At 40.9% G+C, this 19,002-nt stretch overlaps 1 protein-coding gene across 2 annotated transcripts in view; it reads left to right on the forward strand.

Annotated features, from left to right (window-relative positions):
• Positions 1 to 17,989, forward strand: part of LOC126047444 (neural-cadherin-like) — a 56,274-nt gene extending 38,285 nt beyond the window's left edge. Inside the window, exons 19-33 of one of the 2 annotated variants that reach the window (XM_049821097.1) lie at positions 2,282 to 2,375; positions 3,161 to 3,345; positions 3,952 to 4,184; positions 5,182 to 5,459; positions 7,025 to 7,239; positions 7,526 to 7,657; positions 8,490 to 8,613; positions 8,742 to 8,874; positions 8,957 to 9,137; positions 11,967 to 12,133; positions 12,806 to 13,070; positions 13,875 to 14,055; positions 15,370 to 15,623; positions 16,546 to 16,700; positions 17,127 to 17,989. In XM_049821097.1, coding sequence (XP_049677054.1) covers positions 2,282 to 2,375; positions 3,161 to 3,345; positions 3,952 to 4,184; positions 5,182 to 5,459; positions 7,025 to 7,239; positions 7,526 to 7,657; positions 8,490 to 8,613; positions 8,742 to 8,874; positions 8,957 to 9,137; positions 11,967 to 12,133; positions 12,806 to 13,070; positions 13,875 to 14,055; positions 15,370 to 15,623; positions 16,546 to 16,700; positions 17,127 to 17,528 — 2,999 coding nt within the window. In that variant the 3' untranslated portion in view covers positions 17,529 to 17,989. Of the gene's footprint in view, positions 1 to 2,281; positions 2,376 to 3,160; positions 3,346 to 3,951; positions 4,185 to 5,181; positions 5,460 to 7,024; positions 7,240 to 7,525; positions 7,658 to 8,489; positions 8,614 to 8,741; positions 8,875 to 8,956; positions 9,138 to 11,966; positions 12,134 to 12,805; positions 13,071 to 13,874; positions 14,056 to 15,369; positions 15,624 to 16,255; positions 16,314 to 16,545; positions 16,701 to 17,126 lie in introns of those variants that run through there. The other variant, XM_049821104.1, reaches the window with a different exon arrangement.
• The last annotated feature ends 1,013 nt before the right edge of the window (positions 17,990 to 19,002 follow it).

Consider the following 19,002-nt stretch of genomic DNA (forward strand, 5'->3'; position numbering starts at 1 on the left):
TCTATCAAACTTGAGTAATGGTCTCTTGTTTTCAGATGCAGTTTTCCAGCAGCATTAACATTTCAGGGGGGAAAAAATTAACAAAATTCATAATGTTGCTGAGAAGCGATGAGTCTGAATGCTGAGAACCTTCTTCCTCCACTTTAAACCTTTTTTTCCTCCTCCAGACTGAGTTCAGTTTTAGTGAATACACTTAAGCTGAACTCGTGTAAACTGCCTGAGACATTCATATAAGCCTTCAGCTGACAAATGCTGTTATGGGGGAATTTTCTGTGAATGTTGGCTGCCGGCAGTGCAAGAGAAGCCACCTTTCCCTTCTTGCTTTGGCAATTAGCTAGCAGTTCTCTTGTGATCCAGTGTCCCCACATAATAAGCCCAACAGCAAAATAAACCACACAGGTAAAAACACTTTGGGACACTTGCAACCATGTAGGTTCAGGTCATTCTTTCCTCTCCTACTCTGCTGTGTATCCTGTGGGTCAATAGCACATTAAATAGATTGTCTATTCTGGGCACACTAGAAACTACTATGTAGATGCTGTTGACATTTATTTGTACTGAAATGTTGTTATGCCTGTTGTGTGCTCACAACAGCAGCTTGTGTTCAGCTTATTGTAAAGTTGAAACCAAGTCTGGTTGCTATTTGCTGAGAAGCTCTGCTTGTAGCCTAAGTACCAGATCTTTTCATTAAGCCTGAATTCCCTTTTAGTTGCTTCTTTAAAGATTAAACTCATCTGTACTGTTAATTTCTGGGAGGGACTATTCAAGTCTTCAGATCTTTGGTTATTTAAAATATTAAGGAGACACAGAATCAGAAGGCTACTATCATGTTTTATGTTACATTCATATGATGTTGGAGTCAAATACTAGGGCATCCTGTATACTGTCTCCTGCAAAATATCCAATGAATGTTGCCATAATTGCAGGAGAGATACAGTTTTCTCTCCTTTTTGCATGCAGTCCCTCAGTTGTCAGGGTTTGTGCTGTTCCCTTTCACAAGGTTGTCCTGGTTTCAGTTGGGATAGAGTTAATTTTCTTCTCAGTAGCTGGTACAGTGTGTTTTGGATTTAGTGTGAGAATAATGTTGATAACACACTGAAGTTTTAGTGGCTGCCAAGTAGTGCTTATCCTAACTTAAGGATTTTTTAGTTTCCCATGCTCTGCCAGCAAGTAGGTGTACAAGAAGCTGGGAGGGAGCATAGCCAGGACAGCTGACCCAAACTAGCCAAAGGAATATTCCATACCATAGAACATCATGATCAGTATATAAAATGGGGAGAGTTGGCCAGGAGGAGCAGATCGCTGCTCGGGCATCAGTCAGCGGGTGGTGAGCAACTGCATTGTGCTTCACTTGTCTTTTCTTGGGTTTTATTTTTTGTTTTATTTTATTATATTCCTTTTCATCATAATAATTATTAGTATTATTATTAGTATTACATTTTATTTTACTTTAGTTATTAAATCTTTCTTATCTCAACCCATGCGTTTTACTTTTTTTTTTTTTTTTATTCTCCTCCCCACCCCACTGGGAGGCAGGGCAGTGAGTAAGCAGCTGTGTGGTGCCTAGCTGCTAGCTAGGCAAATCACGACAAAGGTGAAGTCCCACATTTTTTCCTCTTCTTTGTGATCCTTGATTCTTTACTCAGTAGATCTATAAATTCAGATACCTGGGGACCTTTCCTTCAGAAATAGCTTTTGTAAAACAAAAGAAATACTAATTTGTGAGCCTTGCTGAGAGGATGCAAAACCAGCAGAATACATGCTGCTTTCCATCTCACCCCAAAGTCTCACCATCTACCCAAAATAAGCCTGGTTACTGTATTTTGGACAGCCTCTCTACCTTGCTTTAATTTCCTCCAAATTGCTATTGTTTTTTGCCCTTTATAACCTTGTCAGCATTTTGGTTGTTTATCCTGCCAAGCCACAATCCCTGTCTAAACCACTCTGTAAGCTGGTTGGATACTGCAGCCGAAGTAGCGAAAATGAGTAATTCTGAATATCTCTTACATCTTTCCTCAGAGGTGGCTTTTCTTTTTTCCTTCACATTGCTTTTCATTGCAGCCACCTGTTGAATTAAATCTATGTAGCCATACAGCAAACACCTGATAAGCAGGACAACATGTGGTATTTGCAAACTGGTGCACATCTTCTCTCAAGAACTATCACAACTATTTTCGTAGAGGTTTTAGACTTAAGACAGACTAATAAGACTTGAATGACCAACCTGTTTGTGTATGTGTGAGAGGTCCAACTGTGCCACTTATATGCTACATTGTTTTAGGTATCCTCCCCACAACTGTACTGGGCCAGGTCCATGCCCCTGATGATGACGATTGGGATCGCAAAATCTACCAATTTGAAGGGAAAACATCAAGGTATTTGGAGAGAAAAATGGGAGTTGGGTGAAATGTGTGGAAAACTTGTCCACAGACAAAACCATTAAAAGTATTTAAACTGCCTTTTTTTTGAAAACAAGTGTGCAAAAGCATTTTGTTGGTTAGATGCTTGCATGTAGCTCTCCAAAAGCCCTTCTGAGTGGTAGGCTGCAGTAAATAACGCTGCATGCCAAACCGGTCTGCTTCCCATTGCCTGATGGGCTAGAATACCATTCTGAATTCCTGTTCACAGTCATGTCCATAATCAGTATCAGTGAGCCACTACAGAAAAAATACCCACTAACTTCCATCCTCCTTCAGCCAGGCTCCTGGAGAGCTGGTGTTTCCATGTCACCACTGGTTTTAAGACCTTATTTGTATTGGATGTATTCACACCAAGGTGTCTGGATTGTGACCAGGGTTGAGATGTACATGTGCCATTTGGAGGTTTTGACAGAGGTGTCACTCTCAATGAATGTATCTAAAGTAGGAGTTTGCACTGTTTCCAAAGTTATGACTACAGTAGCCTGAGTCTTCCCACTCAGTTAATATGGCATAGAAGCAGGAAGAAACCTTCTTGATATACTGGTGAAGAGTCATCAGGAGCCAACAGAAGGCAATGCAAAAAAGTTCTGCTCTGCTTTGTCCCTTCATGAGGGAGCACACCTGCTTTCTTTGATAGCTTTCTCAAAATAAAGTGGATCAGAAAAACCATCAGACGTGATAATTACTACTTAGCTTTTGAACTTCTCATAGCTTGTTCCTTGGCTTAACTCTTATTACAGGTACTTTATCCTTAATGATAACTCAGGTTTGCTGACTATTAAAGAAGGAACCCCACCAGGAACATACAACATAAGAGTTCGAGTCGTTGACGGAGTCTGGCCAGATGTTGTCTCAACCGTAAAGGTTATAGTGAAGGAAATCAAAGATGATGCCCTCCATAATGCTGGTTCTATACGAATAAAAGGTAAGCAATGTGATGAGGTATGTTAGGATCATAATACTGAAATCTACCTGTTTAATGTTACTGCTGTGTTACTTAGAATTCTAATGCTCTTAGACATGGGATGGGAGTTAACAGTTTTCTAGGTAAGGGTTTGAAAATGCATCTTTGTTTGCATGGTCCTCTGACACTGCATGTGAAGGAGCATCTATGGAGAAAAAAGACAGCAAGAAATGCTTGTCTGATGCAGAATACAGAGATGAAAGATTTCTACATAACTTTTTAACAAAACAGCAATTTATATTTCAGAAAAAAACTTTATTTGAACATGTGTCTGCTTGAAATTCATCAAATTGTTTCAATATTTGTGGAAAAGTAAAATCTTCTTAAACATGTTTCTGATTTAAAAGAACAAAACCAAGAAATTATTAAGAGTCAAAAAGCTTCAGAACACAAACTCTGAGCAAAAGCCAGCATGGAAAATTTCAGAACCTAAACATGAAAATACTCCTGAATTTGCAGTTCAGTCCATTTTCTGCAACCTTAATATTTATTCTGTGGTGGTCCTCTCTTTTATTGCTACAGCAGTTGCAAGATATGTGTTTGTCAGGTTTTTAACTTCTATTACAGATATCACTCCAGAGGAGTTCATATCCCAACCCCCTGAAAAACAGAGTAAATACTACCAGATGAAGAAGCTGCTTTCAGAAATTATATCAGTCCAACTGGAAAATGTTCACATTTTCAGTGTATTAAAAAGCCCAAGTCAAACCCGAGGGGTTGATGTTTGGTTTGCGGTTTATGGTCCACCTTATTACAAAGCAGAAAAACTTAATGGCAACGTAGCAGCCTCCAGAGCGTGGGTAAGTACCCATACTACATATGAAACCACAGCATCTTCTCTTTGTGTCTATTCAGATAATATCCATTGCCTAGTGAATGCGCATACTTAGAATGACTGAGGGAGTAACGTGTGAGAAAAATGGATAGTTTTAGTCAGTAAAGTCAAACAGTCCTTTAGCACTTATACTAAAAGTTGCAGATACCAATGTTTTGAAAGCCAGCCTATAAATACATATTAAGTCACCGAAACACAATGAGCTTTTAGGAATGTGAACATATTTTTCCTATTGAAAAGACTGTGAAACTCTGTATAAAGACTGTGTTTGGCTGTTGCCTTTCTACATGGTGTCTTAATGTTTCAATTTTTAGTCCTCTACAGAGAAATGTTCTGTAGCTGAAACTCACAAACCAGTCAAAAGTTCCAACTTTCTGAGTTAAGAGGACAAAGCAGTAAAATAACCACTCTGCAGTGGAAAACCAGGTTGGAAATGTGCATTGACGATTTAGTAAAGTTGCTGCCCCTCTTGCAAAAAAAGTATTGATAAGAGTTAAATGACTCGCTCTGTTGGAAATGTGTCTGTTGGTAGAGTTATGTTTAGAATCAGTGCTGCAGTACCAACTCGCTCCTGCCAGAAAAGTTATGTTTTCATTGACCAACGCCTGTCCACCCTTCCCAGTATTTTTAAGACAGAAGTCCAAATTAAAAATACAGCTCAGATGCTATGTAAATAATCCATCAGAACCATCAGTGATTAAAATTTGTCCACTCAGCTTATGATGAATATGACAATAATTTTGTCATCTAAGTGCTTACTCTTGCTATTTATACCAAAGCTTTGGCCTTAACAGATGCCAGGTTGAACTGCCTTTGGCTGGTTAGGGTGAGGTAGATGTTGGAAGGAAGTGGTACAGCAACCAGTTTTGAAAATAAGTAAGACTTGGGCTTTTCATTGCTCTCATTTGTGAGTTTCCTTTCTGTGGAAAAGTCAGATGAATGCAACTAATTGTTCTCCACAGCTGGAAAACATCTTGGATATAAATATCACCCAGATTGGCATTGATGAATGCGTGACTGCAAACTGCACTCATAGCAGCGGATGCATCAGCAAGCATGAACAGAGTCGTGTGCCAACAATAACCACAGCTGGAAGCATTTCGCTGGTGTCTGTGACGGTCCTGAATCATGCCCTGTGTGGCTGTGCAGCTCGGGAGAGTCCTCATCTCTCCTGCTCCTCATACCAGACAAACCCTTGTCTCAATGGTGGCACGTGCGTGGATACTGAGTTGGGCTACAGGTTGGTAAAGCTTTGTCTGCTGTCCAAACAAAATGCTTCTAGTTCAGTCTGTAGGAAGGATGACTGGAAGCTTGAGGAGGCATCATTGCATGTCTTCTCACTGTGGCAGATCTGAGTTTTGTTATACTTCATGGACAGGTCTTGCAAACAAACCTCTATTTTCAGGTAAGTACTAGGTTTGTCATAGTCTCTGGGAAAACCTTGGGAAGTTTGCAGGCCGCACTGGTTCCATGAATGCCACCCTGCAAAATGCTCTTATTTTGTGCAGCCTACCTTAATGCTGTTAAACGTTTTAATCACAGGCTCAGAATGAGCCTGGTCCCCTTCCAGAAGGCAAGCCTTAGGCATGTTTGCTTAAAAATGGTCATCCCAACATTGGAAAGCAGAAACAACTGGCCAGCCTCTTCTGAGCACCCTTGATAGGTGTGACTGGACTCAGACTGAAGCTGCAGAAACCCTGGTCATGGTAAAGATCTGAGTCTGACATTGCCGCTCAGATGTAATCAACCAGGGAAATTTTGCTGCCCAGAAACCCTTGGTAGGCTCTGCCACATATCATTTGCTCAAGTCTGAGGTTTCTTTGCTTCTGCTCCATTTTCAGTGGTTTTGTGAGTGATTTTTTTTCTGCATCCTACCCCTGCCATTCTGCTCTCTGTAGGTACTAGCAATCTATGGGAAGCAGAAACTAAGAAAGAGGCGCCCAGCTGGTCTTCCTTCCTGTCCTCCTGCCCATTTCTGTTGCTCCTTTGGTTTCCCCCTTACAGGTTTTGTTATTGTCACGCTGTGATTACTCTTTTCTACAGAATCCCCAGAGTAATAAGGAAAAAACCCCAAGCAACTATTTTTGGTAGTGCAAAGGAAATAAACCAGCAAGTAGCTTGCAATAAGAGTGAAGATGTCAAGTTCTACGACTGTCACACCTTTTCTCACTTTTTCTGGGTGACATTACCTTCTCAAACCCTTCTGGGGAGATTCCAATTGGACATGAGGAAAATTTTTCACAATGAGAGCAATCAGCTGTTGGAATAATCTCCCCAGGAAAGTGGTGGGTTCCCCAACATTGGACACTTTTAAGATTCAGCTGGACAGGGTGCTGAGCCATCTTGTCTAGACCAAGCTTTTGCCAAGAAAATTTGGACCAGATGATCCTTGAGGTCCTTCCAGCCTGGTATTCTATGATTCTATGATTCCTTTGCTTTCCCTGTCAACATTATAAAGTCTTTAAACAAGCTGATAACGAAGCCTAGTGAAAAGCGGGTTTCTTTTTTTTTTGCTGAAGAGATTAGAGGTTTTCGTGTGCTTTGTGTGTTACAACGGCTCCATCATTTATTCACAGAATATTCTTGCATAGACATATTTTCACTTAGAACTAAAGCTAAATTGTGTTTGTACAAACCAGACAATAGGGAACATTTTTTGACATAAGCATTGTTAGTGCTTAACTTGCACTATGGCCTAGGCAACATGGGCTCCTGTGTTTAAAGTGGGGAATCCTGCTGTGGTAAGAGCCCCTCGCAACTTCTGCTTGGATGGTGGATTTTTGCTTTTATTTATTTTTTTAATAGATGCAAATGTCCTGCAAATTTCCATGGACCAGACTGCCAGCAGACAAAACACAGCTTCAGAGGCCACGGTTATGCCTGGTTCCCTCCTCTTAAGCCTTGCTTTGAGAGCCGCATCTCCTTAGAGTTTATCACTGAAGTTGCCGATGGCCTTCTGCTGTACCATGGACCAGTGGCACGAGGGCAGCGTGGAGAACGGGAAGATTTTCTGGCTTTAGGTTAGCACCTTAAAGAGTATTCATTCTTTGTGTTTGTGTGAAGGTGAGATTCTACTTAGAGTTGATAGGGTTTTTAAAAAAAAATGTTGAGAAAGTTACTTTTGGAGAATGCTGAACAATTTGCCTGTGTGCCCAGTTTGTATCCTGTGTCACTGTGTTAGAAGCTGGATTATTTTAAGCTGTCTAAAGAACTCCTCCAACTAAACTCTAACTGCAGCAGTCATTTCAACTGAGTTTGAGTGGGAACATGGTTAATGCATATCCAATAAGAGTCTCTCCTTTGCAGAGCTCTCTGGTGGTGTCCCGTCGCTGACTGTGAGCCACAGCTCTGGTGAGCTTTTCCTGCAGCTGTCACAAAAAGTTAATGTTGCAGATCGCCGCTGGCACAATATTAAAATTATAAATGATGGAAAGGCAAGTGTAAATATGGACAATCCTGTGGAAGTGTTAATTCATGTGCTTAGCTATTCCTTCCAAATTCTTCCTTCTGTAGAGCTCTTCTGTCAATCAGTCTTTTGTCATCTCTGCAACGGCAGGGATTGAAGTTTGTCAGCTCAGACATCCCCTTAGTCTTGAAGCAGTAAAGCAGAACAGGGCCTGGAGAATCCCAATCCAATTTTGAAACTGGCCCTGCTATTTTCTTTGTTTAATGATCCTATCTATCACTTAGACTACAGAGCTGTGATAATCCAGAGGGTAGATGCTTCCTGGACTGATGGAGTAAAATATTCTTAATTTCTCTCAGCAGGAAACCTGGCCCCACCAAGTGACTTTAGACACACAGCACAAAGGACGTAGATATGCGTTTGTGTAAGGGGAACATCTTGCCGATGTAACGCTGGTGAATGCATCTGCTAGGATCCCCCTTCCTCTCCTGCATAAGACAAGCTGGGGGGGCATGTCAGGATCTGGGATGGGGAGCCTGGCAGACCGTCTACTCTGCTAGATTGTCTCTCTGGGTTCTGATTTGGCAGAAAACTCCAAGAAAATCCCATCTTCCCTCTGTCATGTCAGTGACTTGGCATGGTCATGGTAGAGTCAGATCTTTCTTTTGTGTGGCTCCTTAGTTATACGCCACATGCAATAACCTTCCAGCTTAGTATGAGGAAGTGTTTTATTATTTTAATAAAGTTTCCTGCACTGTAATTGCTAGTTACTTCCCCCTTCTGCTAAGTGAAAGAAAATGTGTAATTAAAATACATGCACATCTCTGGATGCAATTGTTTTAAATAATGCCTTTCTCTAGAAAGTGAAGCTGATCCTTGACCACTGCATGAATGTCTCAGTTGGAGACAATGACAGTGTCATTAAGAAGATCTCCCAAATGGATCTGTCTGCCTGTGAAGCCTCCGGAGAGACTGTGGGATCTCAAAGGTAAAAAACCCCCAAGAACTGGAAATATAATTACTCAAAAGATCTAAGGAAAAAGAGGGGGAAAAGTATCAGCCAAGTTGCCGTGTTTTGCATGCCACTAATTCTTTCTTTTCCTTCCTTCCCTTCAGCATGGGCAGGCTCTTCAGTGGCCATCAGCCCCTGCAGCTGGGTGGAGTTAAGAAGACTGTGCCTTACCACGATTCACAAAGGCACTTCAGAGGGTTTGTTGGCTGCATACGCAATGTCGTTGTTGATAGTAAGGTATGGCTACTAAGACCAGTCTTGGGTTTGCTGCTGTTAACTGTAGACACCTGATGTGATGCTTCTCTTTGTCCTTTTCCAGGTCTACGATTTAGAGCACCCTGCAGAGTCCTTGAACAGTGCTCCCGGCTGTGTCCCTATGGATGAAATGTGTCAGAGTGGTGGGATGGCCTCCTGTGGTGCCCATGGCAAGTGTGTTGGTGGCTGGGATTTCTTTCGCTGTGACTGTTCCCCAGGATATGCTGGACCAGCGTGTGAAAAAGGTACTGCAAGTACTAGGGAGAAATTCATGGTGAGGATCTGTGGGAGCAGCATCACATATAATGCTCTAAATTTGCCACAACTTTGAACTGAGTAGCCTAGTAAGACCATGCTTTACTCTGGGAGTGATTTAGATCTGCAGCAATGTAAAGATCCTTCTAACTCTTGTTGAATAAAGATAATGCCACAGATGAGGGTCTTGTTGAGACCTGCTTTACTTTGTGGGGGAGGCAAGTGTCAGATGGGTTGTTTTGTCCTTTTTATCACAGCATCTTATTTCTCAGTGGTGAAAGATGAAACATTCTGCATTGTGCCTTCTTCCTCTGATCATGCTGATCACAAAACGTAGTTTAATGAACATGGTACTATTTGTCATCTTGCAGCAGTTATAAGAGTGATGAGGTTCTCTCTGCAAAACTTGGGGGACAGCCCTCAAGTCCTCAGGCCCAATTTTCCATCTGTAAAATGTGGATAATTCCGTTTGCCTCTGTCACTGGAATGAATTGAAGATTGTGCAATGCCCCTAGACGACAGCAGTGGGTGCATGTGGGGACATAATATCAGGCTGGCTCCAGCAAATGTGTTATCCTGTACAAAAATCAGCATGAAACATGTATCAGAGAACAAAGGCATGCAAGGGTGGATAATGATAACCTCAGAGACATAGTAAGAAAGTGCAAAATCTTAACACAATTTAAAAATTTAGGAAATAAATTATTTAACTTCCAGTAGCCCACAGTCATGTTCAGGGTACAGGGGACACACACTTGAACTTGGCTCTGTCCTCCCTATCTTAATACCTTCAGCAGCCATTTCTCTGAAGCAGAATCAGAAGTGAGTTACAGGTGTTTATTGGGACTTTTCCTGCCCTGTGTCTGCCTTCTCCCTCTACGCACAAGGTACAAATTATGGGATTGATCGTAACAGTCTATAATGAGCACCAGTGCCCCATAACTTTGGGGGCTTTCTGAAGTGTTGGAAGAGACTTAGCGTCCTTGTTCCTGTAGTTTGAAGGAGCTACAGGTGAGGATGAGCAGCAGTGAGCAGTTGGGAAGGAGCACAGGTGAGGTAGTGTTGAGTCAATGTGCTGTGATTAATAGACAGGACTGGTGATGTATTACACACATCCTTTGAGCTCAGTGTGGTTACTTTTCTTTCTTGTATACAGAACAATAATAAAGCCAGACCCTCTCTTCCTTTCTCCATCTGCCACACAAGACTTAAAAGATGTGACAGTAAATTACTCAGCGGAAGCTCTGTCTGTCCAGTGGGGTGAGGACTGGACTTGTAATTGGCACGCTCTAGGCCTGAAGCCTTCACTGTTTATCGTGTTTATAATGACCACAGAAATGGTTAATATAGTTCAGTTATATGTTTTGCAGACAGATGATACTGGTTTATAAACATCTGCCTAGCTTTATATCTTATTCTGTTTTGCATGATCTTGGGATGCTGGTTCACAAGCCCAACTGCTGTATTGGCTCCTACCCTTCACCACTGTGGGACAAACCAAATGCTCAGAAAGTAATTACTCAAAATCCGTAAGTCGTATGCGGATGTAATAGGAAAACTTTGATTGGTTCCAGCTTCTTCTAATATATTGGGCTGCAAAATGCTGGTGTTCAGCTGGTGCTTTGTGAATGGCTGAGCCATGCTCGCAGCAAGGAGCAGACAGCTGGGGACAGGAGTCACTGCAGTGTCCCAAGAAAAGCCATCCCTGCTCATCAGTTAGAGCCTGTAGCTGCAGAGATGGTGAACAAGAGAGAACAGTGGGTTATGAAGAATAATATGAGGGCAATAAGCTAGAGGAGAAAAGAAAACATGCTTCAAGAAAGAAAAGAAAGAGGAGAAACAGCGAGAGGAAATGAGAGTGCAGAAATGAAGTCTCTTAATCATTTGATATTTCATGTCCTGGGAACCAGACTAAATGCCCCAGGATGAGCTGGGTACTCTTTGGATTTCTACTTGTGTGACACTGACTCAGATTAGCCATTGCTGACCCAGCATTCTTCCTGTCTAGTAACTAACTTGGACTATGTCTTTATTTGGTAAGAGGGAACTTATTTTTTCAACTAAGCTGTGCCCAGAACAAGGAAATCTAGGATTGCTGTCAGGTAGTGAGACTAGAATGGGTGCCTGCTGCCTAAGGGCACCAGGGTCTGAGTTTTTTAGCGGTTTTCGATTTCCACAGAAGTGTGCAGTGCAACTTCATCAAACTCTCTGCTGGACAATTCTCAGATAGATTCCCCAGGATGGTGGGGAAAGAATTAACTTCAGTGCATTTTCCCTAGTTAAAATAATAAACACTGGCTTAATCTCTCTTTGCAATTAAAAAAAAACCAAAACACATGACTTTGCCTGCCCTGAGGTTTTCTCTTGTGCCAACTGAAATGGGAAGTGCATACTTTCTAACAGTGAGGTTACTAACCACAGGACTAAGCTACTGAAAGAAACAGATTCTCTTTTTTTTTTTTTGTCTTCAGATCAATAACAACTATTTTACTGGATGGTATGTTTCAGATCTTAAAAAAAAAGTTAGTGGGCTCAGTTTAAGCATGATTGGGTAGAACATGTTGTTTGTGACAGGCAGAATGTTAGAGGCAGTATCTAATTGTCCCTTTCCTGCCTAAATTCTATATCCTTAATTTGTTCTTTTTCCCTTAATGCCCTTGGCAGTGAGGGGATGCTTTCCATGATGCTTCATTACATCGCCAAAGTTTCTTAAGAATTCAAACTCTGACATTCAGACTGGTTAATTCTCGAGCAGCAGAGATCTGAGGGAGCAGTAATTTCTCAGATTTTCACTTTGGTTTTGTATATGTTGTGCTTAGTTCTTCCAGAATGGGCTTTTGGAAGGGACAGTTGGATCCATTATGAGCTGAGAAGCATCCTCAGCACTCACAGCACTCAGATTCAGCTGATGGTACGCACCCGTATCTCCCACAGCACCCTTCTCAGCTTGTCCTCTGCAGATGGGAATGGATACATCCAACTGGAGGTGAGCAGTCCAAAAGCCATTCTGCTTCAGCGCTCTTAATTTGTCATGGAGTACCCTAGTAAAAGAAAAAGATGCAGTTTCCGATTAAGGACACCTATTCTGTAATGTAATAAAGAGCAATAATTCTCCACATGAGGGCAACTACTCTCATTTGTGTTGTCCTTCTCAGTATTACCCTTTCATAGCATAGATTCTAGTTGTTTCACTCTCAGCAAATTGTACAGGTGAGTGCATGTGATACACATGAATGGGGAAGATTGTTTTGTCCTTTTTGCCTTTTCCCTTTGCTTCTATCTGTCTCTGTCTATAAAACTTGTCTCTACATTTTTGTTGCTGCTGCAAAAACCTGTCTGGATTATATTAGCTAGACAGAGGCTAATTATTCCAGTTGTAACAGGAGGGTCAGCTGGGAAGACTTAGAGGTAGACATCAGTAGGAACAAGACTGATAAAAAGGTTAATGTGAGTTAGAAGAGTCACCTGTAAAGAAAAGAGTTGATAATTCCTGGAACTGCAGTTTTTTTTGTGATAATTTTTATCCAGGAATAAAGCACTTAAAAACAAGAGTGCCATTTTCATTTTAAAAACTGGGGTCCATTTCCTGAGGCGTGACTGTGTAATAACATTTAGAAGTACATTTCTGTTATTAAAGATATTCATCATCTTCCTCTAGGTGGTTGAGGGTTTTTTTAGCGTTAACTTCAGCTTGGGGGACAAAAATCATTCTCTGAGAATGAGGACATTACGTATAAACAATGGCCAGTGGGTTCTTCTGACCATGGAGCGCTACAACAATGAGTTTACCCTGCGCGTTAACAGTGGTGGAGGTGATCAAGAAGTGACCTCTGTCTTGGGTACGAATAGATGGTTTGAAATGGATTTGGCAAGCGTTGTGCTAGGAAACCACCTTCCCAATCATTCAGAGAGTGATTTCCAAGGTAAGCGATATGACGGGTTCCTAAAAGGAGGGAATTAAAGTCTAAAAGTGGCATCTCTGAGTGTATTGGAGAGTCTAAAACCCGGGTAAGAATTCCCATGGAGACTACCATGCCCATGAAATAATATCACCTCCTCTTCTAGGGAATTCAGAGCCAGTGTTCAGCTCTCTATTTGCCATTGTATCCTAGTGAAGATGTGAGATTTCCTGTAGATATGAAAAAAGAGCACTTCAGATTTTTACTTCCCTTGCCAAAGGCCCAAGGCAGGGAACTCATGCTGCAATCTTCACTCCCCTTTTGCCTTGGAAGGCTTTAAGGAACAGACACAACACCTCCTGGTAGGAGGAGAAGGATTTGCAAGGCAGTTCATAGTGCTGTCTCCATTTTCTGGGGTGGGGTGCTGGGACTTTGAGATTGTGGCTCAACAAGAAGACACCTTTTTCCATTATGTTTTTTCTCATTCAGCCCCACTTATAAGATTATATTTTAAATCTAGATTAATTTAGTGGAGCTGTTCTGGTTCATAGCACAGTTCTGCTAAACTGTTGCATTGGTACAGCCAAGCTGTCCTGGAAAAGCATTGTTGATCTGTAGATGGGCCAGAGCACATAGGCACATGTCTTGTAGCTCTTCTAAAATAAAACTGATAAGTGGTATCAGTAAAAAAAGTAATCTTTTTTTTGAAACGTTTTAAGTTTTCTACAATGATGTAAGGTCTCCTGCATATGTGTTGGGGGCAAGGCTTGAGGTGGGGAAGTTGCTAACTCAATGTATTTCTCTGTATACTCCCCTGCTTTGATACAGGTTGTATGCGTGATGTCCAGCTGAATGGTCAGCCGCTTCTCGTGGAAGGCAAAAGCACAGAGTTTGGCTTAATTCTGAGGCGGCAAGGTGTCACGATGGGATGCCATTCTAGTGCCTGCAGCAGCCAGCCCTGTTACAGCCCTTTCCTTTGTGTAGACCTGTGGAGGAAATATGAGTGCCGGTACGTTAAGCTTTTGTTTTCATACAGGGGTGTTTGGGAAGCATTTTCTTTCCACCTTAGTTCAGGCAATTTGCTTCTAACAGTGAAAATCCCTGCTGCTGCTGGCCAGAGAGGGGCATCCCAAGGACAAATCCTTCTCTCCATCCCATCTGCCATCATGGACCACACTTGTCTTTTCCTGCAAGTCTGATATAGAACCTATTTATTCCACCATTTTTTCCATGGTAAGAAGTTCACAGGCCAGTGAGGAAGTGAAACGCCCTTTGATAAAAGGTGGATTGCAAAAGCTTTGCTCTTTCCTCTGTGTGAAAATATATGTATTCTTATACAGCATATATAGTGCATGCATATATACATGTATAAATACATATTGCATATACGATATATATTTACTTATATTTTCTGTAAAGAAGTTGAAATTAATCATACTTTCTATGAATCAATGACACTTTCAAAATTAGACTGTCACAAAACTGGATTCTAAAATTGGCTGCCCAGGGTCAGAACCAAAGTCTACCAGCTTCTTTAAAGAAAATTTTCAAAATTTGTATTAAAATATGCAAGTCAAAATATAGGCATTTCTGTTAAAAAAACCCCAAACATACATATGTGCAAGACTGGGAGAAAGAGCCACTGGAATTCTTTCAATTCAGCCAAAATTTGGCACTTCTGAGGCCTGGTGATTCATTGCTGAAAGAGGCTGTGAGATGGTCTTAAGTGTGCCTTTTCTTTGGTCTACTTGTGAAAGAACAATATGAAGACTCTTCCATTTATTCACTAGTATTTCTTCTTTGGACTGCAGAAAGCAGGTCTGTGCCCTCATGGTATTCGTCCATGGCCTCTCCAATTACATATCAGAAGAAATTGCTTTCTGTGCAGTCCTAAAAGACAAGATGGGTCATTCCGAGGAGGTCAATGGCATCTCTCCCAAAGGTCCAAGTGAACATTACAGAGCTTATACTAAGTGCTTGCTAGCCCTTTTCCCATTCCATTTCTTTCTAGGGGTTTTGAACACATCTGTAGAAAAAGGGTTAGTCTGTTCAGAAGCTGATGGATCCCTTTTTTAAGGAAGGAATGAAGCTCTTCTGCATATCTTCTGGATAGGGAAAGCAGAACATACGTTCATGTTTTCATAAGCCTACTAGCTCACTATGTTAGACTTTACATGTATTTCATACTCTCAGTGTTGGATTTGTGGTCTGCTTGAAAAGACTTTAGTTACCAGCTTCAAAGAAATAGTAACAAACTTTGCACAAGACACCACCACCAGGTGCTTTGCTTGCCTAAAAGATATCTTCTGCTTTTGTTGTTCAGGTGCCCAGCTGGGAAGGTAGAAGTGACTGACAACCTTACAGGGCTCAGACACTGTACCTCATCACCTTGTGGACACTGGACCTGTAGGAATGGGGGTACCTGTGTGGCTCAATCCCAAGACAAGACTATCTGCCAGTGCCCTGAAGGTTACAAGGGAAGATGGTGTGAAATCAGCCAGGTGAAGGCTGGAAGACCCGTTGGACTCAGCTCTGGCTCTATTCTGGCAATCAGCATGTGCCTCCTTGTCTTCCTAGGTAGGAACGCAAGTCCCTTTTTTCTTTCTTTTTAATCTTGTACCTTGCTCCATTGAATCAAGTCTGCTTTACCCTTGGATGTTGTGATCAGTGTTTCACTTTTTCTGGAGATCACCAGTTGGGAGTTCATTTGAGGATGCTGAGAGACAGGCATCAGCACATTGTTACAGTTTAGTTGCTTTGAAGCCAGTTCAAGCAAATTTAGGACTTCTCTCTTTCAGAATCACTTATTTTCAGTCCTTCTTAAATAAGAGCTTTCCATCTGTGTGTGCAAATCTGTGTGCAGCCACAACCATCTGAAACTCTCACCTGCCCTGAGCCCTTACATTTGTAATAAGTAGGACCTACAGCTAGTACCTGCTGTTCATGTATTAGGAAGGAAGAGATCTTTCTCTAGAAAGTTTATGACCTTGACAGGCAAGCCTCCTTAAGAGTGTGGGGCAAAAAGAGATGTTCGCAGTGTGTCCAGTTTCAGGCGCACTTTGGCTGAAAAGTTAATAACACCATAAAACTGTTTTCCTATTGATAAATTGCATACACGTCTCAGAATAGTAGAGACTCCATGATTATATTACACTTGTAACCTTCATTAAAACAGTGTTTTACTTACTTTGGGTATCTTATTTACTCAGGATTGGTGAAAGGCCAGAGATTGGCCAAAATGCCTTCTATTTAAATGGATTCCTTTAGGTAAGTAAAATACCCTTTTAATGAAGTCTATGATGTAATATACATAGATGATTCTTTACATTCCTGAATATAAGTTGTTTATATATTAACAATTACGCATTTCTTACCTGGGAATTTGATTGTCAAATTAAGAGTTGATTTAATGTCTCAGGAGTCATATATCTACTTGTTTTATCATGCATCATACTTTGTCATAAGTCACATAACATATATGTGTCTTTATTTCTTCCAGCACTCTTGGTCTCCTACACGGTGTGGAGTCAATGGGGAAGTTCAGGGTTTCGGAAAGGAGGAATTTACCACATTCCTGAAGAGCGTGAAAGTTGGGAGGATGTTAGAGAAAATGTCTTCAATTACAATGAAGAAGGAGGTGGAGAACGTGACCAGGTATGACGCAACTTCAATCCAGTCTTTGCAAATCTAATCTCTCCTCACCTTCCTTTCCCAAACCTTTTATTTAACTTACTGTCCTTATCCAATTGGCTTTTTTTTAAAAAAAAAAAGAAAAACAACAAAACCTGAAGTACTCTCGAGTGGGAAGCTTCTATTTCAACCCAATCTGTACCTTTCGTGATGCTGGTCATCTGTGGCCACCTTTGAGGGGGCTGCTCTGGATACAGCATTCTTGCTTTAGCTGAACACTATCATTACGCAAGGGGATTTGGTATGGTCTGAACTAGGTCCTCTCTTTTCTTCAGTTTGTAGAAAACTCACAGAATACAGTGTGTGTTGCACTGAATTTTAAAACATTTTTTTGGAACCTGTTTCCTTTTTTGTGGTTTCGCTCTGATATTTGCATTCTTTTTTTTCCAGAATGCTTATGATATAGATGAACTGAAGAAACCTCTCCATACCATTCCCCACTTCTCCTTGAGGGCAGCTGCTCCACACTCCAGGACACCCACTGGCCAAAAAAGAGACTCACTCCCAAAACATGCACATCAACACCAATCAACATCAGCTGTTACCAGCATCCCAGACTTCAAGGAATATGTTTCTCAAATCATCTGGGATGCAGACAATGATCTACAGAGTCTTCCAGCTGACACTATTCATTTTTACTGCTTAGAAGGGCAATGCTCTCTAGCAGGGAGCCTTAGTTCCTTAGACTCCACTAGTGGTGATGAAGATCTAAATTATGATTGCCTCCAAGAATGGGGGTCAAAGTTTGACAAGCTTAAAGAACTCTATAAGGTCTCAAATGAACATTTATAATCAGAGTTAAATGAACTTGACACATTGCCATGACATATGGACACTACTTTTAAAAATGCCCTTTTTTTATATATAAGGTACATCAAGTAACTTACTTGATGCAAGTTTTTAGTTACAGTAGTATGATATACTCAGTTTTCCCAGGAGCGATACTCTGAATGGTCTTTTTATATGCACTGTACAGTTATTTAATGGTAGAAGTGCAAAGGCTTTTAAAGCATGAATTTTCTTGAAAACTTTGGAATGTAGGATTTGCATAGAATAGCATTATAATATCCCTTTTTATTTGTGTAGACCACAGTGACTTACTGGAATTATCCGGGATGCGAGAACTTGAATTATTTTCTCCCTAGTATTAATATGAATCCTATCAGGTGGGTAACAATGGGTACAGCATTTTTTTTTAAATTGCATTCATTTTAGACTGTGAAATAATTATTTAAAATGTTAAATATAAAACATTTAAAATTTCTGGGTTTCTTGTCAGCTTTTGTCTTACCCTCCTAAACCATAATCTCCCCTGACACCACACACACCACCTCACTCACTGTTACAGGCTGCCCAACTGTGGGAGACTTTTTCTGCCTGACCATTTTTCTAATAACCCGTAAAGAGGGGAAAAGAGCGGAAAGATCCTAGCTGTGAATAGCGCTTTGCTGGTGTGACAATTTTACACTCTTAAAAGCGGTTGTAAGACCCAGGCAAAGTTTCTATTCAGTAAGCTTTTATTTCCAACTTTGCTTTTCACATGGAACCCTTCTTCAGAGTCTGCAGCGGGAAAACAGAAGAGCTGATAGCAGGTATGAAGAGAAGCTAAAAGGTCATCCAGGCAAAAGTTGGAACTGAACTCTTTCGATCAGGACAGTCATTGTAAAAATTGGGATCCTCAAAACAGAAATCATGGGAAACCTACCCTGTTCCCCTTTGCCTCCTCCCACTCCCCCCAAAGGACTGTGGTTTGAGCATGAAAAGGGAGTCAGGAGCTTCTGAAATCTAATGCTGACTTGAACACTCACCTCTGTGACCATGGGTATATCATCACCTTGTTCTTTCTCTCTTACCTCTCTGAAACGGGGGCAGCTCCCAATGCATGGGGTGATCTGTGAAGGTTAATAGGTGCTTACAGAGTGCTTGAAAGCTCTGAAGTGCTAAAGGTTGTTTTGTTTTCTGCTCAGTGTTTTTTTAATTACCAGTACAACGTGATACTCAGTGTTTGTTTTTTATTGAAGTCTTGACACTTACTTCGATTTATAAACACTGTTTTTAAAATAGATCTTTCATCAGTATTCATCATTTTACTTGCCATAAAAAATGAAAATGTAAATTAGTTTTGTGCCAAGAAGGAAGATTTCGATACTATTAGAACAAGTATAATTTAAACTGAAAATTGATTGAACAAAACCACCATGTGAACTGTATAAAACAATCTGTATTAATTTTGTAAAATTGTTTATATCAATGGTACTAAAATAGT

This window comes from Accipiter gentilis, chromosome 2, assembly GCF_929443795.1.
Source record: "Accipiter gentilis chromosome 2, bAccGen1.1, whole genome shotgun sequence".
In the NCBI taxonomy this organism is placed as follows: Eukaryota; Metazoa; Chordata; class Aves; order Accipitriformes; family Accipitridae; genus Astur; species Astur gentilis.